At 36.3% G+C, this 19,807-nt stretch overlaps 3 protein-coding genes and 1 long non-coding RNA gene across 5 annotated transcripts; 1 reads left to right on the forward strand and 3 right to left on the reverse strand.

The window, feature by feature from the left end:
• Positions 1–1,518: 1,518 nt before the first annotated feature.
• Positions 1,519–4,236, reverse strand: LOC113277898. 2 transcript variants are annotated; one of them, XR_003325200.1, is made up of 6 exons: positions 4,033–4,236; positions 3,737–3,847; positions 3,268–3,560; positions 3,066–3,187; positions 2,358–2,596; positions 1,519–2,269 (listed from the first exon to the last, which is right to left on the reverse strand). It is a non-coding gene; the product is annotated as an uncharacterized LOC113277898 (long non-coding RNA). The 2 variants fall into 2 exon arrangements; XR_003325201.1 differs by lacking the exon at positions 3,066–3,187.
• An 820-nt stretch (positions 4,237–5,056) lies between these two features.
• Positions 5,057–5,928, forward strand: LOC113279727 (glutathione S-transferase T2-like). The gene is made up of 2 exons (XM_026528397.1): positions 5,057–5,233; positions 5,491–5,928. The coding sequence occupies exons 1-2, from the start codon at positions 5,057–5,059 to the stop codon at positions 5,926–5,928; spliced, it is 615 nt and encodes a 204-aa protein (XP_026384182.1).
• Positions 5,929–6,759: 831 nt separating this feature from the next.
• Positions 6,760–8,082, reverse strand: LOC113279728 (protein ALP1-like). Its single transcript, XM_026528398.1, has one exon. It carries the CDS (start codon positions 8,080–8,082, stop codon positions 6,760–6,762), a length of 1,323 nt encoding a protein of 440 aa, XP_026384183.1.
• Positions 8,083–9,395: 1,313 nt separating this feature from the next.
• LOC113279730 (UPF0481 protein At3g47200-like) lies at positions 9,396–10,195 on the reverse strand. The gene is made up of 2 exons (XM_026528399.1): positions 10,109–10,195; positions 9,396–9,965 (listed from the first exon to the last, which is right to left on the reverse strand). The coding sequence occupies exons 1-2, from the start codon at positions 10,193–10,195 to the stop codon at positions 9,396–9,398; spliced, it is 657 nt and encodes a 218-aa protein (XP_026384184.1).
• Positions 10,196–19,807: the final 9,612 nt, after the last annotated feature.

The following is a 19,807-nucleotide window of genomic DNA, read 5'->3' on the forward strand; positions in this document are numbered from 1 at the left end:
TCAACAAAGAGGTATATGAAGATTGGCTTATCATAACTCATCATATCTACAACTCAATCTTATGAGACGTTTTCATATGATTTTAGTAGATTTGATATTGCAAAGAAGAAATTTTGAGTTCAAGCTTGTCTTTGTTAAACTCTCGAAATATGATTCAAGCAATTGATGTTCATAGATCCTTAGCAATATTAGTTAGAACAATTTATTGTTCATAAACTATTTTTGTTCAAGTTGATCATTTGGAAATTTCCGAAGAAAATAGTGCAGATTTCCTATGGCGATTAGGAATATTTCAAATTTATGAATGAGAGAATTTCAGAACTGCTTAAAGCAAGGTACGCATTCCTAGTATGCATACCTAGTCAATCTGAATTCCACAAACTATAGAGGTTTGCAAACCCAGTTTTCATACCGTTTACATATGAGCTTGGGAATATTGGAGGTTTGCAAACCCGGTCTGCATACCTATCCAGTTCCAGATAGCAGAAGTTCACGAACTATCTTGCATGACTATGTTCTCTTTTGAAATATGCAGTGGAGAAACAAGCTATGTATATGAATGTTGCTTCAACATTCATTAAGGTTGAAGCCTTTAAATGCTTCTCTTAGGTAGCCGCCCTCAGATATCTCTTGAGGAAGTGAATTATGTCCCTTTTCCTCGTGGACTACTTTTTGGCGGTATCCTTTAGAACCGTTTATACATGTTAGCAATGGCTAAACGTTTTTTCAAATTTTTTTTACATGCGGCGAATCATATTGCCGCTTATGGGAAAAAATTAAATTTTATACAAGCGGCGAATCATATTTCCGCTTATGGGGAAAAATTAACCAAGGGGCTAATGATCACCCACTCGGTTTTTTTTTTGGTTGATCAATCGCTTGTTCATCTTGAGCGGCACAATTTCAATCCTTTTCTTTGGGAAGTAGATGTTCAGCCTCTTAGTCTCCACTATCAGCCGTTCCTTCACTTCATTGAGTATATGAATGGGGTTTGGTAAAAAATTAAAAATGGACCTCTCCACCACCTATAAAAGCACCTAATTTGATCGTTATTGATCAAACTCTTTCACTTTGAGTAATAATTTTGTCCCATAATACTTGCTCTGAGTCTTAGGTAATTTTTTTTTTTTTTTATAAATAAAGAAGAAGTACCAGCCCTTTTTAACCAGAGGAGTGGTGCTTATACAGTTCAGTGATTATATCTTCTCTTCTGTTGAGATGATAAATCAATTGTTGTAATTGTTCATTTCTCCAACTAGATAGAGTTATAAATTTATTACAGAAGACTGAAATATTAGCGGTCTTAAGTAATTAGGGAATTTAAAAATCATCTTCCCTATTATTTTATGAATGAATATTCTCGTGTACGACCATGGAAATGGTGAAAACCACTTATAGAAGTATTAATGATAATAAAAAAAGCGACCCCATTAATTTTAATAAAAATTAGGTACAAGTAAGCGTATCCGCACTATAGACAGACCAATTACATACTCATATACACACTACTACCAAAAACAAAAAAAAAACAAAAAAAAAACACTATTCTTAATAAATTCATTCTTAATAAATTCCCCTGCTAGACATACACCGGCCAAGCCATAAGGCCCAAGCTCTTCTTGATGAGAAAACCCATGAAAGTCATCAAGGCTTGAGTAAAGGCTGCAAACAACCGGATTATATCTCACAAACAGATCAAATTCGGAAAGACGGAATCCACCAAACCAAACTTGCAGCTCTCCAACAAAGTATCTGATTGTTTAATACGGATATTAAACACAAAAAGACGCGCAACTTTCTTCTCCTACTTATTCTGAGAATACTTAATCGAGTAGACGGCCTCAATGAAATTGATTACATAGAGCATACTTGCCAAAAGCGCTAATATCCAACGCCAACGCCAACGCCTAATAATCCATGCAGAAACTAGATAGTAACCCGTGCTACGCACCGGGAGTATAGTCTTTTGGTTTGGGTGAACATTTGTCCATTGTCTGAGCTGTGAGCCAATGCTAAGTTGCCTGTTAAGTTTGCTTGATCATATAAGGTGCGCAAATTGCTGTTGTAAGTCTGGAGATGTGTGAATTTATCAACTCAAGTCATGTTAATTGAGTTGCACCCTGTTTCATAGGCTGTGAATTTCATCGCTGTTGCACCCTGTTTCACCTGTAGTGCAGACCGCGTCATCAACAGAAGTATTACCAAAGCTTGATCTCTTGCTCATGTTTGTTTTGGCTCCAATAGCATTTCTAGCATTTTCAGTTTCTCCCTGCATTGTTTAAAAGTAATATTTTAATTAGAGGTTCTCACCAAAAGAAAAAAAAAACATTAACCGTTTGACTGAATGTTTTCTTTACCTGTGTGCATCACTTGAGCTTTTGTTCTTTACCCTATTCATGAAGTTTGAACTCTAAAACTGGGCATTATCTTTCATGAAAATCCTTTGTAAGGAGGGAAATTAAAGATTTCCAAGAACATTCCCAGAGTAATTCCTACAATGACAACCAACAAATTTCCTAGTGATGGATTATGCGACTGAGACCACCCCAACAGTTCAGTTGATGTGCCACACCCAACGAAAACTTTGATATTCACCCTGCAACATCATAGAGTAGAAATCATACCACCATATCATTTGAAAAGAAAATTTAAAACGAAAATATACATTTAGAGTAACGAAGGGAACCAAAACGACAGAAACATATTGTGCTTTCATTCGGTACAGCTCTGGTTCTCAAATAGGTGGCAGTACTTGATCTGTGAAACTGACCTATTTTTCATAAGGTCACGACTAAGATACTCCACTTTATACGCAAGACGTACTTATGAGACAAAGCTAGTTTACGACATGTTAAATTTAACGTATACATAAGAAAATAGACATTTGTGTAAAATATATGGGTAGTCACATTTGAGATAAGAGAAGAAGCTATCGTGACTCTAGATGCTTCATCCCCATTATGGTAGGTCAAACAGGCTACATCCGACGTTATGGTCACTGTCATTAGTCTTTTAGATAAAGTGTCCCTGTAATTAATAATCAAAAATTAAGTTAGGTGGTCTACCAGTAATTCACGTGATCATATCATGTAGAGACTTCAGCTTGCTCTGTCAGTATCTATATATGCTAACAGCTGCCTTGAAAACTCAAGTTCAGACTAAATGCTTTACTGATAGGAAGAGATTTCTGCACCATACATGGAACTTATAAACGTATGGAGGAAAAGGGAAAAATAACTCAAAGAAATTGTGCATTGGGGAACTTACCAACACCCAAAAGCTGAAAAGGGACACCTGAATGGGAAACAGTACCAGGTGAGGTTGCAAGAATAAACCCTCATCCTCTTCCATGAAACATAACAGATTGTAGTCTTCTACCCTCGCTCTCTTCCATAAGAGTAGAGATTCATTTAAAAGATAGTAATTACAAATTTTAAAAATGGACCTGTAGAAAATAACCTCCATGCTGCTTTGCAATTTCCATCACCGGTTTATCTCCGAAGGTGGGTACATCCAATTCATCACTGGTTGAAAGTCGAAACATCCATAACTTCGTCCACCTTGCAAAGCAATACAAAAATAAGGAAAAACACATATGTATGCATAATTGGCTAGTTAAACAACTAACTTTTCTTTTGATTTCTTGAATACGAATTCGAGAATCTTTAGAATCAGGTATGAAATGAGAATCAACACCACCCGCAGTTATAAAAAATAAGGCACCACATTAAATTACCTTTATTTGGTCATTGATAATAACAGAAGAGAAAACACCCCTGTGGCAGTGAACTACAACTCTTTATACACACTTGACTCATTTCTGCTGGCATTTCCACAAACAGTGAGACTGCATCAAGAAATAATCCAAAAATCTCAATTGAGAATCAAATTTATAAACCCAAAAACAGTGAAACGGAAAATGTGTACATTCAAAGAGTTTCATTCAATCATTTGGTACGAATAATTGAAAATAAAAATTGAGGAAAAAATCCAAAACCATGTAATGTAAGATTTTAATTGATCAAAACTTACGTTAAAATTGTGATTCCTTCTCTGCATAATTGGTTTTGATTGAAGATTTCTTGTCAAGAAGTGCTTACTAAGAGCATCTCCAACGCCACATCCTTGTCCTATATATACGGATGGAAAAAATAAACATCCTTTGCAGATCTGTATTCGAACTTTGCTTATATATAGGAAGTTCAAGAAAACCACCTCCAACCGCGAAAGTTTATGAGGAAGTGGTGTTACAGTTGTCTTACATTGATAGGATGGGTAGTTTTTATTTTCTTTCGCGAGTAAAATAAAATTCAGTCCCGCCAGATTGTGATCTTCTTTATAAATCAGGGTGGTTCTTTTCTTCTTCTCCATTCACCACGAACTGCAAGTTTAGGTTTTGGTAAGTTTCTTCTTCTTTTTAATTGGTGTTGTTGTAGTATATTTGTTACCAGATGTAGTCTCCTTGTGTCGTTGTTCTTTCTATATCAATCAGATTGTTTTGATTTAAGTACACACCATATACTTGTGATTTTGTTTGTATGGAGTTCTGATGAGTTTTACTTTTGGTATGTTATAGATATATTGTTGAAAGATTGTAAGACATGGATCCTGCAAGTGAACAGAACAGGTTTGAATCTGAAAATGCCGCGGCTGAGGACTATAGTGCTACTGCTACTTCGTTTGCTCCTAGTCCCTATATGTCCCACCAAAATCAATTCATCAATCCAACCCAATTTCAGTTTCGTCCCATTTCCCTCACAATATTCATGGTAATTTAGGACCTGGCTATGGGTTCCAAAGTATGATGAGTGCTGTTGTTTCTTCGACACAACCACAAAGCTTTCCTCCTCCGCAAACACAGACTCCTGTTTCCCCTTCACAAGCACCGGACGTTGGCAATCAGTCCAAAAAGAAACGAAAAAGTAATCCTTCAACAACTCAATCAGCCAATCCTCCTCGGCGGATTTGGACAACTGAAGAAGACACTGCACTAGTGAAGGCATATCTGTACATTAGTGTTGATGCAATAATAAGAAGGGACCAGTCAGGTGGCACAATGTGGAATCAGATCTTGAAAGTTTGGAGAGAAAATATGGGAACTTATGATGAGGACCGCAATCCTAATGCTCTATCGTGCCGATGGGGTATCATACAAGCTGTAGTTAACAAGTTTCATGGACATTATGAGTCACTCAACAGAAATCCGAAAAGCGGAACTTCAATCGAACTTATGGTTTGATTCCTTAAACCTTTTTTAATACTGTTGTCACAATTATTGCTCATTACTGGTCATGATGTTTATAGTGACATTTTATATGTGTAGCCACATGTTAAAATGTGAATGTTGTTTATGTTAAACATATAGATTTCTCTTTTCTTTTGGTATTAGTATACGGCAGGGAGTAGAATGTATTTGTATACGACATGGAGTAGAATGAATGATGGAGTTTTTTGTTAGTGTTTCATCTAACTCATTTCCAATCTTTACAGAAAAGTCAAGCTTTAAAAATGTACAAAACGTTGGAGGGAACCACATTCAGGTTTGAGCATTGTTGGGAGGTTATGAGAAAAAATCCGAAATGGTGTTCTCAGCAGCTTACAAAGCCTGGCTCCTCAAATAAAGATAAACCAGTAGATGTCATCAATCTCGACACTCTAAAGCAACCAATTACATCAACTGAAGGAAGTGAGGACAACAAAAGTGAGGGTGTTCCTCGCCCAGATGAAGGAAGAAAGTTGAGTAAGGAGAATGCTAAGAAAGCCCATGAACAGAAGGGAGTGATTGGATTTTTGACCAGCTATCAGTCCACCATAGAGAAACAAAATGTGTTTAGCCAAAAAGAGTTGGAGCTGAAGATTGAGAAAGAGAGAAAAGAATTTGAACTTATGAAAGAGGATTTGGCTCTGAAAAAAAGGCTTACGAGCTAAAGGAGAAGCTCGAAAGAAGAAGAGATGATAGCAGAACGCATTGAAGAAGAACGCATCCTGAATAAGGACCTTTTTTTTTTGCAACCAGTTATGAAAAGCTTACAAATAATCCAGGCTCGTATACTGAAGAAGTGGAAAGAAGATGGGACTTTGGGGAATGATTCTGAGAGCAGCGACGATAGTCTTTGAGTTGTTTCTCGTTCTACTAATGTTAATTGTTGGTTTTTATTAGGTTGTCATTCAACATTACAGCTGAAATGTTGTTGTTTTCTTTTGGGTTGTCACTCAGCATAGTATTTGAGATGTTGTTGTTGTCTTTTAATGTAGTAGCTAAACTTTGTGGTTGTAATTTGGCATAATAGTTTCCTTCTGGTAATGGACTAATTTATAATTATTTGCTTCTGACATGTTCCTCTAAAGAATTTTTTCTTACTCAAAAATGCAAGTGCTGGGAAGAGGGAAATAAAACATGATACCTGCTGACACACATCAAGGTTTATATGAACAGGGAAATAAAATAGATAATTATAGACTCCAGGATATTTGCACAGGTCACCAAAGAGATTCCAGATAATTTGCTGCAATTTCTACGTCTTTTCTACAAGTACTGCAATTTCTAAATAAACGCACAGGTCAAACAAAGAATTTAGGCATACGAGAAAAACAAAAACAAAAGCAAAATGCAATTCTTTTATTAATGAAATTTACTACTGCCCTTAATCAAAGAAAGCAAAAAAAAAAAAAACAGAAACAACAAGCCTGGTTAAATTACTGTAAACTAAACTTCTTCGCCCCCACAAAAGTCCCACATATGATCAATGAGATCAAGTTTTATTGATTGTGAACCTCCTTATCTCGAATTTGTCTTAAACGACTAATCATTTTGGCGACAAGTAGTGAAGAGTCATGCTCCACCGTAACATTGTCAACCTTTTGGTACGGCTCATAACGTTCTGGGTCAATTCCTTGTTCCTGCTCATTCTCAATGATCATATTGTGTAAAATTATGCAAGTCTTCATGATGTTTCCAAGGTCTTTAACTCGCCACATACGCGCTGGTCCTTTGATAATGTGCCACCTTGATTGCAACACTCCAAACGCTCTTTCGACATCTTTTCGCACGGCTTCTTGACGTTTAGCAAAGAATCTTTCCTTACGAGTGGTTCCATCAGAAATAGTTTGCATTAGTGTAGCATAAGGAGGATAAATTCCATCTGACAAGTAATATCCCATATCATAAATATTGCCATTTACCGTGTATTGACATGGTGGAGCAACTTCATTTACAAGATCGTCAAATAATGGAGACCGATCTAATACTGTAATATCATTATTTGTACCCGCCATTCCAAAAAATGCATGCCAAATCCACAAATTTTTCGATGCGACTGCCTCTAAGATAAGAGTGGGGACTCGTTTGAAACCATTAGTGTGTGTTCCATGCCATGCCGTCGGGAAATTTTTCCAAAGCCAATGCATACAGTCAAGGCTGCCTAACATACCCGGAAATCCCCGCTCTTCCCCTTCTTCGAGTAACCGTGCAATATCATCTTCATTAGTTTTCCTCAAATATTGTTCTTCAAAAACACCGATAACAGCCTCACAGAATTTTTTTAGGCTTAATATGATGGTACTTTCACCCATTTGAAAATATTCGTCAAGAAAATCAGCACAACAACCATATGCAAGCATTCTTACTGCTGCTCCCATCTTTTGTAAAGGGCTAACAAACTTATTAGTTGCATCTGGTTTAGGTGTAAAGAAATCATCATACCTTGCAATGCCACATAAGATGCGGTTAAAGAGATGAGTATGCATCCTAAAGCGACGACAAAAATGCTCTGATGGGTATTTTGAGTTGCCCCCACTAAAATAGTCTCTAACAATTACCTCATGACGAGGCATTGTGTCACGAGGAATTTGTCGTCTTCCTGGAACAGATCCCCCATGTGGTCTCTTCAACATCGACATTGCTACAATAGCTGGCACATAACTTGTGAATGTGTCAGTCAGTCTCTTTGTTACTCTAGCTGATGATAACATATCATCCTCACGTCGTGCTTTCAATAATCTTTGGTAGGTAGACGACTCTTCATCGCTGGATGATGATGATTCTTCATCTTTGGATGATGACCCATCAGAATCTGAATACATGGTTTGAAAATAGAACTGCAAAACAAGACCAAAAGATATTGGATTTGAAAGATTTAGTTAACATGGATTAATGTTTATGCATATATAGTATCTCAAACTCTTAAAAATTAACTCCCTTCTATCTAACAAACTAACATAATTTTATTGGTCATGTTTTATGAATCTGAGATTTACATTGGCATGGACCAGGAATTTTTCCAAGTAAAACACCTACTAACATGGTCAATTAATGAATTGAAACATTCTACCACAAGTTTGTATAAAGGTTTATCAAGCATTTTATCAAACAATTAGAAGTAAGACTTAGTGAATCCGTTCCAAACTTAATCACAATGGATCAGCAACCACAACAGATAAATTCCTTACAACATTAAGAATACAGCATAAAAGAATCCCATCCAAATTAAACCTTTTCTTAATGTATCGTTGATTTGGGAAGAATCGCACACAATTGGGTAAAAAATTGAAAGTCATCATTCACCAATTCAACAAAACAATCTAGTAACAAAATATTGCAAATATTAGGGAAATCGAGAAACTTACATTGCATGAACATCGGGTATCTTGAATTGGCTTATACTATCCTAGATTATAACACAATTTCAGATACTGATTTTGATTGATATGGAATAGAAACCCTTGTTCTTCTTCTACTCATCTTCTCCATGTGGTGCTCTCGTTGTGTAAACCCATATACGAGATTTACTTACAGAGAATTGCAAACTCGAATTTGGCTTGTTTGGAGAACAGAAAAAATTTCATAAACACATCTGTTTAAAACAAATTTGAATTTATATTATTGATGACATGGAACGATTAAATCCTCTAGGAAAACCTATGAAACCAGAGGATGGGCTAGAGGATTTAAGCCTAACCGTCGGCCACGTAATCTTCACATCTGCTCTTCAAGTTTCCGTTGGAGATGGTTTTTTGGGAAAAAGTAGCAAAATCCGTAAAAAAGGGAACCTAACATCCTCCCGTTGGAGATGTTCTAAATACTCGAAGCTATATTAAAGCGAAGAAAACGAACATAGTAGGAATTAGTTTGTAAGTTCAGTTGTTGTTTTTTTTCTTTTTTGGGATTGTTGTCAATTGATGTTAAGTGGTGGAGGAAGTGGGGTACTGGGGTTAAGCCGTTAAAGGCTTAAAGTGGATTAGAGGCGTAAATTGAGTATCATAAAACCATTTAGTGCTAATCTTGTAGGGTCCGAGTCACTGAGGGAATTCCATTACCTAATACTCTCACCATAGTTATCCAAATCAGTTTTTTGTGGGACCAGAGTGAATGAGAATCAAGTTTTGAGTTTCAATTATCAATAGATATCGGAGACCCTAGTTTTGTTTTCATAATATTTTATAACCTCTTTTATTATAACAGCAGACTTGTCGTCTATATTATCTGTCATTCTGATTGTGTCCCTCGTGAGCTCCTTCATTACCGAAATAACAGCCTCGTCGCTAGCAAAAGAACTAGCTATGATCCGTTGGGAACGGAGCGAGTTAACATCATCAACCGATAGAATAAAAAAATTCAGGAGGTGTATGTAAGAGATCAACTCCTTACTAGTATCTCCAACCAGTACTTCATAAGCTTTCAGATTATTGAATCTACATATTGTGCCTTTGTTGATGGTAATGGTAGGTAGCTTCACTGTTTTAGATCTTCTGCTAAACTTTATATCCTTGTAGGTCGCAACAGGCTTAAATGTTATTCTATATGTTCTGGTAAGCTCTGCCGCAGAAACTTTCACGACACCTTCTCCCATAATTGGTTCCTGGCATTCTCTTCCCCCTAGTGTTCCTGTTATATACATGTCTAACAAGTGATGGCCTTCGATCGTGGTTGGAGCAAGCATGAGTCTGGTTAGATAGTTCTTTGTTTCCTGTCGATGCATAACTGGATGAACATTATTCTTGAAAAGAAATACGATAGATAATCCCAATCTCTTGGTATTTTCAACATTAATATCACCGATAACAAAAACAGAAAGATCGTAAACAGTAATAGTTAAAAGAAGGTATTTACCTCTGCTGTTAAGCCTTCGGAAACAGTAAGCAATGTGGAAAGCACTAGATAAGGAACTTGGTTCTCCAGCAACAACAAGTCATCCATCACATATCTAAAGTTCAAGATATGCCCCCGTTTGCCAAATATAGGGTCGGAACAACATAATCATTACCATTGCGATTACCATTCACGACACCCAAGAACTCCAAAAAAGAAATGATCCTAATCCTGATGGGCTTCACAAATATTCTTAGCATACACTAAATGTGAACCATTTTTTTGGGGACCCTGATTTTTTTGTGGGGGACCATGATTATATTTTAGGCAAGACGTTATAAGTAATTCTAAGTCACCCCTTATCTAAATGTTTTTTTTAATACCAAACTAACCCTCCTTAATTAAATATGTTAGTTTAATGATTATTTAGTTATTAGTTAATGATTAATATGATTAGTAATGATTAGTGATTAGTATGATTAGTAATGATTAGTTATCATTAAGAAGTTCTATTACAAAAAAAAATGAAAAAATTTTCTTGGGGAGAAATTTTAATATTCTTTTGCAATTAACCAAAAGCGAACTTAATGATTAGTGATTAATATGATTAGTAATGATTAGTTACCAGTAAGAAGTTCGGTTACAAAAAAAATTGAAAATTTTCCTTGCGATCAAACCGAACTATATATTCGGTGTGACCATTAAATAATCGGTTACAAAAATACTTAAAACGTTTTACGATCAAACCGAACTTAAAGTTCGGTTAAGAAACATTTTCTGTGACGTAACCGAACTGACCAGTTCCGTTGGGAAATGTTTTTTGCAACTAACCGAACTACAAGGTTCGGTTGGGAAATGTTTTTTACAACTAACCGAACTGTTAGGTCCGGTTGAGAAATATTTTGCGAAATAAACGAACTAAGGTTCAGTTGGGAAATGTTATTTGCAAATAACCGAATAACTAGGTTCAGTTGGGAAATGTTTTTAGCAACTAACCGAACTATTAGGTTCGGTTGGGAAATGTTTTTTGCTACTAACCGAACTAAGGTTCGGTTGGGAAATTTGTTTTGCGAAATAGCCAAACTGTTCTTCATGTTCATCACTTCCATTAGGTTCGGTTAGTTCGACAAAGTTTTTCACATAATTCCTAACCGAACTTCTCTCTGCAACTTCCATTTTCAACTCATTTGATGGTTAATACTCATTTTTCAATCGAACAAGGAACGTCAAGGAAAGAGAGAAGAAGAAGAGAATAATTTTTTTTTCAAAACTAAAAAATTTCGATTCCCCCATGTTTTTGATTTTGATTTTGGTTAATAGATTCATTTAGATTAGATATATATGATTAGATTTATATAGTTATCAGGTTAATTTTAATTTAAATTAAAATAAAGGATAAATGTGTATTTACCCAACCTCTTATAAGTATAGGGAGGTTGGCCTAATAAGACCATGATCCCAAAAAAAAAACCATGGTCCCAAAAAGGTTCATAAATATGCCCTTCTCAATCTAAAGTCCGTCGGGATCCACCAATAGTTCTTGTTCTTTCCATCTTTACCCTTAAGTTTCGGGTCGTATGCTTTTTATTTCCACTACTTAGTCTTTTCATTTGACCGCCATCATCCATCCATCTCAGTCGAAACTAATCGAACTCATCACCAATTTTATCGCTCTCACCACCGCGATATTTATTGCCGCCACAACTAGCAACACCACCTCCGCCTCAACTATTAACAGATTTACCATGTGTTTTGTGTTCGTTTTTTAACCTATTTCAATTTGTTATTGATTGTTCTTAATCTTCAAAACCAAATTGACAGATTCATTTGATTTTTTTTTGTTTTCAATTTGGTAATTTTCAACAATCAAAATCCAATTTCTCTTCTTCTAATCATCACAAACACTGAATGAATACAGAGATTCAGCAACAATTTTTGTGTTGTTCTTTTGATTTTTAAATCATTTTGGGGATTTTTCTTAGGTTTTGATTTTGTTTTAGATCGAAATAAGAAGAAGAAAGGATTGCATCTCATGCAGATGTTGATCATCAGATCGAACATTTAATTGGATTTTGTTATTTGTTACACAAGACAAATTTGTATTTAGTCAGTATACTATTTCTCAAACCTATGATTTCACTAGTGATAATGGTGGTGCTGGTGGCGGCGGTGGTGGAGGAGGATATCCACTATACATTTTGCCAGTTGTTGTTGTTAATGATGATATAGGTGATGGTCGTGGCAGTGGTGGAGGAGGAAATCAAATCTCTTTTTTTAGATGATGATAGTGGTGGTGGTGGTGGTGGTGGAGGAGGGTATCAGATCCACGTTTCTCACTCAAAATCTAAATCGAAGAAGAATTTTGACGGAAGGAATCCTAATTATACCGATAACAATTTCAACAAGGTCTCTCCTCCCAACACAGTAAGTAACCTTTTTTTCTTAATTTTTTTTCTAACTTTAGGATTTGAATTTGAATTTAATCAATAGTTCAATCTTCTGAAAATTACTTGAAATTGCTGAAATCAAAAGGATTGCAGGATTGTTGGCTCATCCTTGATGGGAAGGTACGTATCCATTCTTCGAAGTATATATCTTTGAGTTCTCGTTTTCATTTTCATGGGTTTGAATTGATTCGTTCTTTAGATAACATACAATTTAGAATTCTGATTTATATGATGCCAATCATGGCCCTGCAGATAAAACTTCTTGGGTAGTCACTTTATGTAAGCTGCTGTTTTCGTATATAAAAGAAAAATATCATCATATGAGCGGTTAAAGAACAGATCAATTAAGGATTACAAGTATATCAATCTAGTGAGCACTGGGTACTAATTAATTCATTATTATTGCTTTATACATCATTTAATTTTTTTAAGCACTTGGGATTATCAACCCACCTTGTTGGATTTTGTTATCTGTTATACAAGACAAGAGGCGACAAACATGTCCATATCTTGTTTTTACTGATCTTGTTTGTTGGGACCAGGTCTACAATGTGACAAACTACTTAGATGATCATCCTCGTGGTGACAATGTTCTTGTTAATGCAACATGCATCATTTCTTAGTCCAATCTTAACATGTTCCTTCAATGAGAATAAGGTAATGTGAACCATACGAGTGTAAAGATCTTGAATGATGACTTTTGGATAAATGCAAGAGAATTAATGGAGACTATTTGATTGGAGAGAATTAATGTAGACCTATTTGATTGAAATAAATTATTTTAAATTGCTGAAAATTGCTTAAAAGTTTTGGTTGATATATGTGTTGTTGGTAGTAGTGGTGGTGCTGCACTGGCGGTGGTGGTGGTGTTGTTGGAGTTGGAGTTGGTGTTTTGCTATTGATATTGGTGGTGAAGTGAGAAGGTGGCTTGCTCTAGGTATGTTTAACCGACTATTGGCACAATTCTGTTGGAATTATCATGAATTCACTAGTCCATATAGTTGATACAAATAATTGGGTATTTGTTATTTGAAATTGTGAATCGTGAACTCGTGTTGTTGTTCGGTTCTTATTTGTTTGTAATAAACATTGTTAGGTTCTTATTTGTTCTTATATTGTGTTGTGTTTGGTCTTATATCTTCTCTATTTCAAATTTCTTTGTGTGATTCATGTAAAGTGGTTTTTGGCAGGGTTGAGGTGTATTAGACGAACTTGTGGTGTAATGGTAACCCACCTTGCTCCATGTCAGAAGATACGTGTTCGAATCACGCCAGGTTCACTAATTTTAGTACATCAACTTTATGGATCAACTTTGGTTGTTGACGCCAGATTTTGGGATCAACTTTGGTTGTTGATCTGTTCACTGGGATCAACTTTGGTTGTTGATCTGTTCACTGGGAAATCGATCAACTTTGGTTGTTGACACCATCTTTTGGGTCAACTTCGGTTGTTGACACCATATTTTGGGATCAACTTCGGTTGTTGAGGCCATATTATTTTATATTTATTTATTTTATTTTTTGATTTTTTTTCTTTGAGGATCAACTTCGGTTGTTGACATCAGATTTTGGATCAACCGAAGTTGTTGATGCCATATTGTTTTGTTATGAGCTTTTGATTTTTGTTTTTGAGTATCAACTTGTGTTGTTGACACCAGATTTTGGGATTAATTTTGGTTGTTGACGCCATGTTATTTTTATCTTTTTATGATTTTTTTGGTTTTTGTTTTGGAGATCAACTACAGTTGTTGACACCGAATTTTGGGATCAACTTCGGATGTTGGTACATATTACCTTTCCATGATTTTTTATTTTTATTTTATTTTTGTTTTAGGGATCAACTTCAGTTGTTGATACCAGATTCTGGGATCAACTTTGGTTGTTGACATTATGTAATTTTTTTTCCTTCTTATTTTCTGATTTTTGTTTTCGGGATCAACTTAGATTGTTGACGCCACTGGCGACGGCGGTGATGGACTGGTGGTGGTGGCGGACGGTGGTGGAGTGGTGGTGGTGGGTGGTGGTGGACTGGTGGTGGTGGCAGCGGGTGGAGGTGGACTGGTGGTGGTGGCGACGGGTGGTGGCGGGCTGTGGTGGACATGTGGTGGTGGTGGTGACGGGCGGTGGTGGAATGGTGGTCGTGGCGGTCGGGCGGTGGTGGACTGGTGGTGGTGGCGGGCAGGCGGTGGTGGACTGGTGGTGGCGGGTGGTGGCGGTGGTGTTCTGGTGGTGGGGTACTAGTGGTGGTGGCGGTTGGTAAGTGGTGGTGGAATGATAGTTGAATGTTGGTGGTGGTGATGGGATATTTGGTGGTGCTGGTGGTGGTGGCGGTGAAATGGTAGATACAAATTTTTGTTGTATTTTGAAATAAACAAATATATTATATGAGTGAGGATATTAAGGTAATCTAATTTTTAATGGATAAGATTTTTAAATGATAGGGGTATATTTATTTTTGTATAAGGGTATATTCGTTGGGTGTCAAAATTAAGAGTATTTAATAAATTTGCCCAAAGAAAATTCCGTCCACATCATCAGTTTGATGAAGTTCTCTGGCGCCTAGTTAGCAATTCGGGATTCAGCAAACGTACGGAACGACAAACGTACGAGTATTATACGGTTTTGTAAAATCCAGATTCGGTCCAAAATTCGGTCAACGGGACGTGATTCGTCAGTAATTCGGAACGGCATACGTACGTGTATAATTCGATTTATAAATGTGAGTTCGGCTCTGAAAATTCGGTATCTATATATAACAAATAATTTGTATTTATAAGGTCATAGACCAATTTTTATGCATATGTGTGAGTTATTTAAAGAAAAAATAAACTTAATATAATGATATTAATAATATATACTCCCTCCGTCCTAAATTATTAGTCCGCTTTGACTAAGTCAAAATATTAAGGAGACCGGAGGAGTTTACAAAACTATCCCTACTGAATGATATATTATTATTAAAATTAAAAGGAGTATATGGAGTATGTAAGAAAAAGACATTGGTAACTATAATATTTATAGAAATGTTTAAATAGAAGATAAAAATAAAAATCTTTATGAATTGATTTAGTAGATTTGTTTCCTATTGAGAAAGATATTATTTAATATTTAGATTGGTGATATTTAAAATAATTTTATAATTATAAAAATTTGAAGGATATATTTGAGAGTTTGAGTAAAAAATATGACTATAAACAGAAGCTGGACAGTATTTTAGGACAGACGAAAATAGAATAGAGGACAGAAATTTTAGGACAGAGGGAGTACAACATTAGTTATCCAAGAGGACGTCGTATGGTGGTTTAGATGCTTGGTTAGTGAGTTTGAGATCTCTCTCACCTTCACCTTCAAATCTCTTCAGTCGTTTTTGTTTCATAAAAATTACAACACGTCTAATATTCGGTCGTGTATGCTCGGGAGGCAGTAAAACCCAAAAAATGGAGTCTTTGAAAAGTAAAAGCTAAAGAATTTATGGCGAATTAAGCGGACGTATCATTCGGGATACGTAAAATTCGTGAACGATTCACGAATAATCCGGGAATGCCACATAATACGCGATTTGGGTTTGGAATTGCAAACGTACGCGAATAAGACGGTAAAATTCGTGATACGGAAAAATTCGTGAATCATTCACGAACTTACTAACTAGGCCTGGCGTCCAACTATGCAATTCAGGGACCTGCTCGTAACTTTTCTACAATTTGTCATAAACTTGCATGAGTTCGTTTAAGTACGTCTCTTTGGCCGTGGTTGGTGATCTCTTCAGGAATTGAGTTACGGCTCTCTTCTTGTGGGACTGCATGGGCTTCAGTTGAGGTCTACTGTAGTGATATGGACCTATGGATACCATTTTCGGCTGATATGCTTTTGGGTTTCTTTTCTTTACATGACTTGGAATTAAGAATATTTGTACTTGCGTCTCTAACTCTTGCGGAAGCACGTCGATGATTGCATGCTGTACAGGCCTCTCCAATTCTCGTGAAAGCATGTCGTTAAGGGCATCCTGTACAGTTCTCTCCAACTCTTGTGGAGGCAAGTCGATAAAGGCCTCGATCATCTCCAACTCTTGTGAATTTTCTTCCACATCCAGTGAATTTTCTTCCATATCTGAACTCATTTTTGGTATCTCAAGAAATCCTCTCTTATGTTTGCCTACCTCTTGAACTAAATCTGTTACTTGAGAAACCCAGTGAGTAGTGTCCACATATATACAGGTGCTCCTGCAAATGTAACCGCCTTCCTAATAGCCATTAGTCAGGTCATTTTCAATTTCGAAGTCCTACCTAATAGGTCGGCGTGTGTAATAAATTAGCAGGCCCGGCTGATATAGCCCTATTTGCCTATTGTCGTGGCCTCGTGGCCTGTGGTTGTGCAACTATAAGTGAGATCCCAAGTTATGTTTGGTGAACTGTCCTGTCCTACTAAAATGTTGTTGATACACATAATGAGGGAATAACAAACTGCAAATATTTTAGACTCCTAGCACCACTGTGAATTTCTTCTTCTGACCGATCATTATGAACTTATATCAGATACTGTAATTTTTAAGTGATGACTATATGTCCGTATAAGTAAGTACACTCTAGAGCCATGAAACAACTAGTAATATTTTAGAGGACAACTTTAAAATCGTCTCGAGGAATCAAATTCTCAGGAGTCAGGACCAACAACCCTAGGCTAGACTCGAGAGCCTTAGGTGCTTCACTAACCCGGGTTGACAAAAAATAATTTACTTCTGTTATTGAGAGTGGCGATGGCGAAAACCTTGATGTATGTAGTCGTGTCAATGACCGACCATCTACATGCTTAAATACTCAACTGTCTTGTCTGCTTGTTTGTTCGGACGGATAAGAGACTCACTACGTGACTTGGGCTTGAATGTACACTTTGTACACTAGTATACTATACTGGTTACCGAATGCACGCGAATCATACGCGTAGTTTCCGAGTTAGACTCTTCTTGACTATCGAAAGACCGACTTTTCAATGCTACTATTTCAACTCTTTCGAAAAACTTTTATTTTTTGAAATCCGGCGAATAATCCGGGCGACTAAATCGGCGAAAAACTTCATGACTCAATATTTTTAAATTTGATTTTTCTATATATTTAAAGTCCAAAGCTTGAATTTTTCTGTTGTTTACGTTGTGATTGTTCTTAATTAGATGCTCTGTTGATTTGGTGTCAAGTCTAATTAGTTTCTTTTATGATTTCGTTTTAGGTTTTAAAAGCTAGGGTTTTTTCTATTTTGACGCTCCTATTTGATTAAGTCTGATTTGAATCTTTTTGATATAAGACTGATCATTTCTTTTGGGAAAGATTTCCTTTCGGAATATCTTTTGATTGCCACTTACCGGATTCATGGCAAAATCTGCTAGGTGGTGTTGGGCGGATCCCCTTCTAGAGATGTTTATTGGCTGGTGGGTTTTTCTCAATCAGTTTTTAGCATTTGTTCGAAGCAGATCTGCACGTGGACGATATACTCTGAATTGGGGGTTTTCTTTACATCAAAAGGAAAAGCTATCTCTGCATAGTACTAGGTATGTAATAATGAGAATGTTCAGTAATGAATGTTGTTGCAGTAAGGAAGACTTTATGGATTTGCTTGCTGGAGTAAGGAAACTCAACTGCATGCAATTGTGTATAGAAAAATTATTACATATGGCAACTTTGCAGTGTATTAAAATCAGTTTATCATTTGTCTCAGAAATTATAAAAGTACAGGAAAGGTTTGGGAAGCTTTATAAAAATTCTAGCAGGGGTTTTCTTTTCCTGTGCTACTGGTTTGTACTTTCATGCTCTATTTTTACTCAAAAAATGGATAATCCGATTATATCTCAGGGTCTTAGTACAATAGCTAAGTTAATGGAGGAGAAAGCTAATATGTCAGATATGGATAATTATCGGCTCTTACAGTTCATCAAGAAAGCTTCTGCATGCATCAAAAATGGTGAATCTATGGAACTGGTGGGAAAACTATTTAGAGAAGAGGAATTCTATGACTCAAGGATGAGACCTGATCAAGTGAAAAGAGATTTGAGGAACAAATGGGATCTTCAGTGGAATTTGGAGGTGAGGGATTCTAGAACTAAAAAATTATTTTTCTTTGCTTTTGAAGATCCTGAAGAGTTTGCTAAAGCAGTGATGTCTCATGCTTCTGTGGATGGTAAGTTATTGGTGTTTAGAGAAAAAGTAGATCAAGTGAGACATTCTGATCTCAATTTCAACAAATCCTTATTTTGGACCGTGTTTAAGTTTTCAAACTTTACCGCTGATAGAGTATACATGGCTAGAAAGGTGGCTAAGAAGTTGGGTGAATTACTGATGATGATTGGTCCTCATGGGGTGGAGTATAAAGCTCTAATTATTGTTGATTTATCAAAACCCTTGGTTAAAAAAGTGAATATGGTGCTTGAGGATCTTGGTACAAGAAAAAAACTAGTTGTCATAGATTATGTTGGGTTACCTACTAGAGTTTGCTCTTTCTGTAAGTGGATCATGCATCCACCTGGTTATGATTGCAGAAATGAATCTCCTGATGTGATTAGGGAAGCTCCTGTGGTTGTTGGTACTAAGGAAGAAGCAAAGAGTTTTTTGGCTTTGAAGAAGATTCAGGCAAAAAACAAGAAGAAAGTAGATCAAACATCTAATGATTTTAGAAGCCTTATTGACAAAGAAGTTGTGAATAGAGCAATTGGGAAGAGACAAAGGATAGATATTGATTGGAAATGTCCTAACCCTGCTGTTATAGCGAAGGTAGTGGTAATTAGGGAAGGAGTTTCATCTGACGAGACTACTGAGGAGGTAAAGAAAAGGAGGATGTGGCTGATATGGAGGAGTATAAGAAGGAAAGGGCTGAAAAACTTACAAAGGAGAAATATTGTCAAAGTTTGATTGAAGGAAAGCATTATTTGCAAGGTTATGCTTGGCTGTTGGCTGAGTACAAGGATTTAGGGAGATGTCAACCAGCTGATATGATATCAAATGCTTTGGTAGTTACTGAAAGGGATTCCAGCCCAATAAATCTCACACCAATCATAGCAGCAGAAGATGTTATTGCAGAGGAGGCCAAGGTTTCAGATAAAGTGAAAGATCTGAAGATTGTGGAAGGGAATTCGAGTACTGAAAGCGCTAATCTGGTTAGTAAAATTTGCACAACTTTGAATGCTTATTATTTTTTACACTATCTGTGAAGTTTTATTTGCTGGTATTGGTTTTACTCATATCTTGGTTGCATGCTCTTTTGATTATGGTTTGTTAGGTCTATCTGTATAG

This window comes from Papaver somniferum, chromosome 5 (genome assembly GCF_003573695.1).
Source record: "Papaver somniferum cultivar HN1 chromosome 5, ASM357369v1, whole genome shotgun sequence".
Classification (NCBI taxonomy): Eukaryota; Viridiplantae; Streptophyta; class Magnoliopsida; order Ranunculales; family Papaveraceae; genus Papaver; species Papaver somniferum.

Bases quoted from the DNA above. Each gene is read 5' to 3' on its own strand.
- LOC113279730 (XM_026528399.1), bottom strand. From the start codon at position 10,195: ATGGATGACTTGTTGTTGCTGGAGAACCAAGTTCCTTATCTAGTGCTT. The intron at 9,966-10,108 runs GTAAATACCTTC...ATGCATCGACAG, and splicing joins CCGAAGGCTTAACAGCAGAG to GAAACAAAGAACTATCTAAC.
- LOC113279727 (XM_026528397.1), top strand. From the start codon at position 5,057: ATGTGGAATCAGATCTTGAAAGTTTGGAGAGAAAATATGGGAACTTAT. The intron at 5,234-5,490 runs GTTTGATTCCTT...CAATCTTTACAG, and splicing joins GAACTTCAATCGAACTTATG to AAAAGTCAAGCTTTAAAAAT.
- LOC113279728 (XM_026528398.1), bottom strand. From the start codon at position 8,082: ATGTATTCAGATTCTGATGGGTCATCATCCAAAGATGAAGAATCATCA.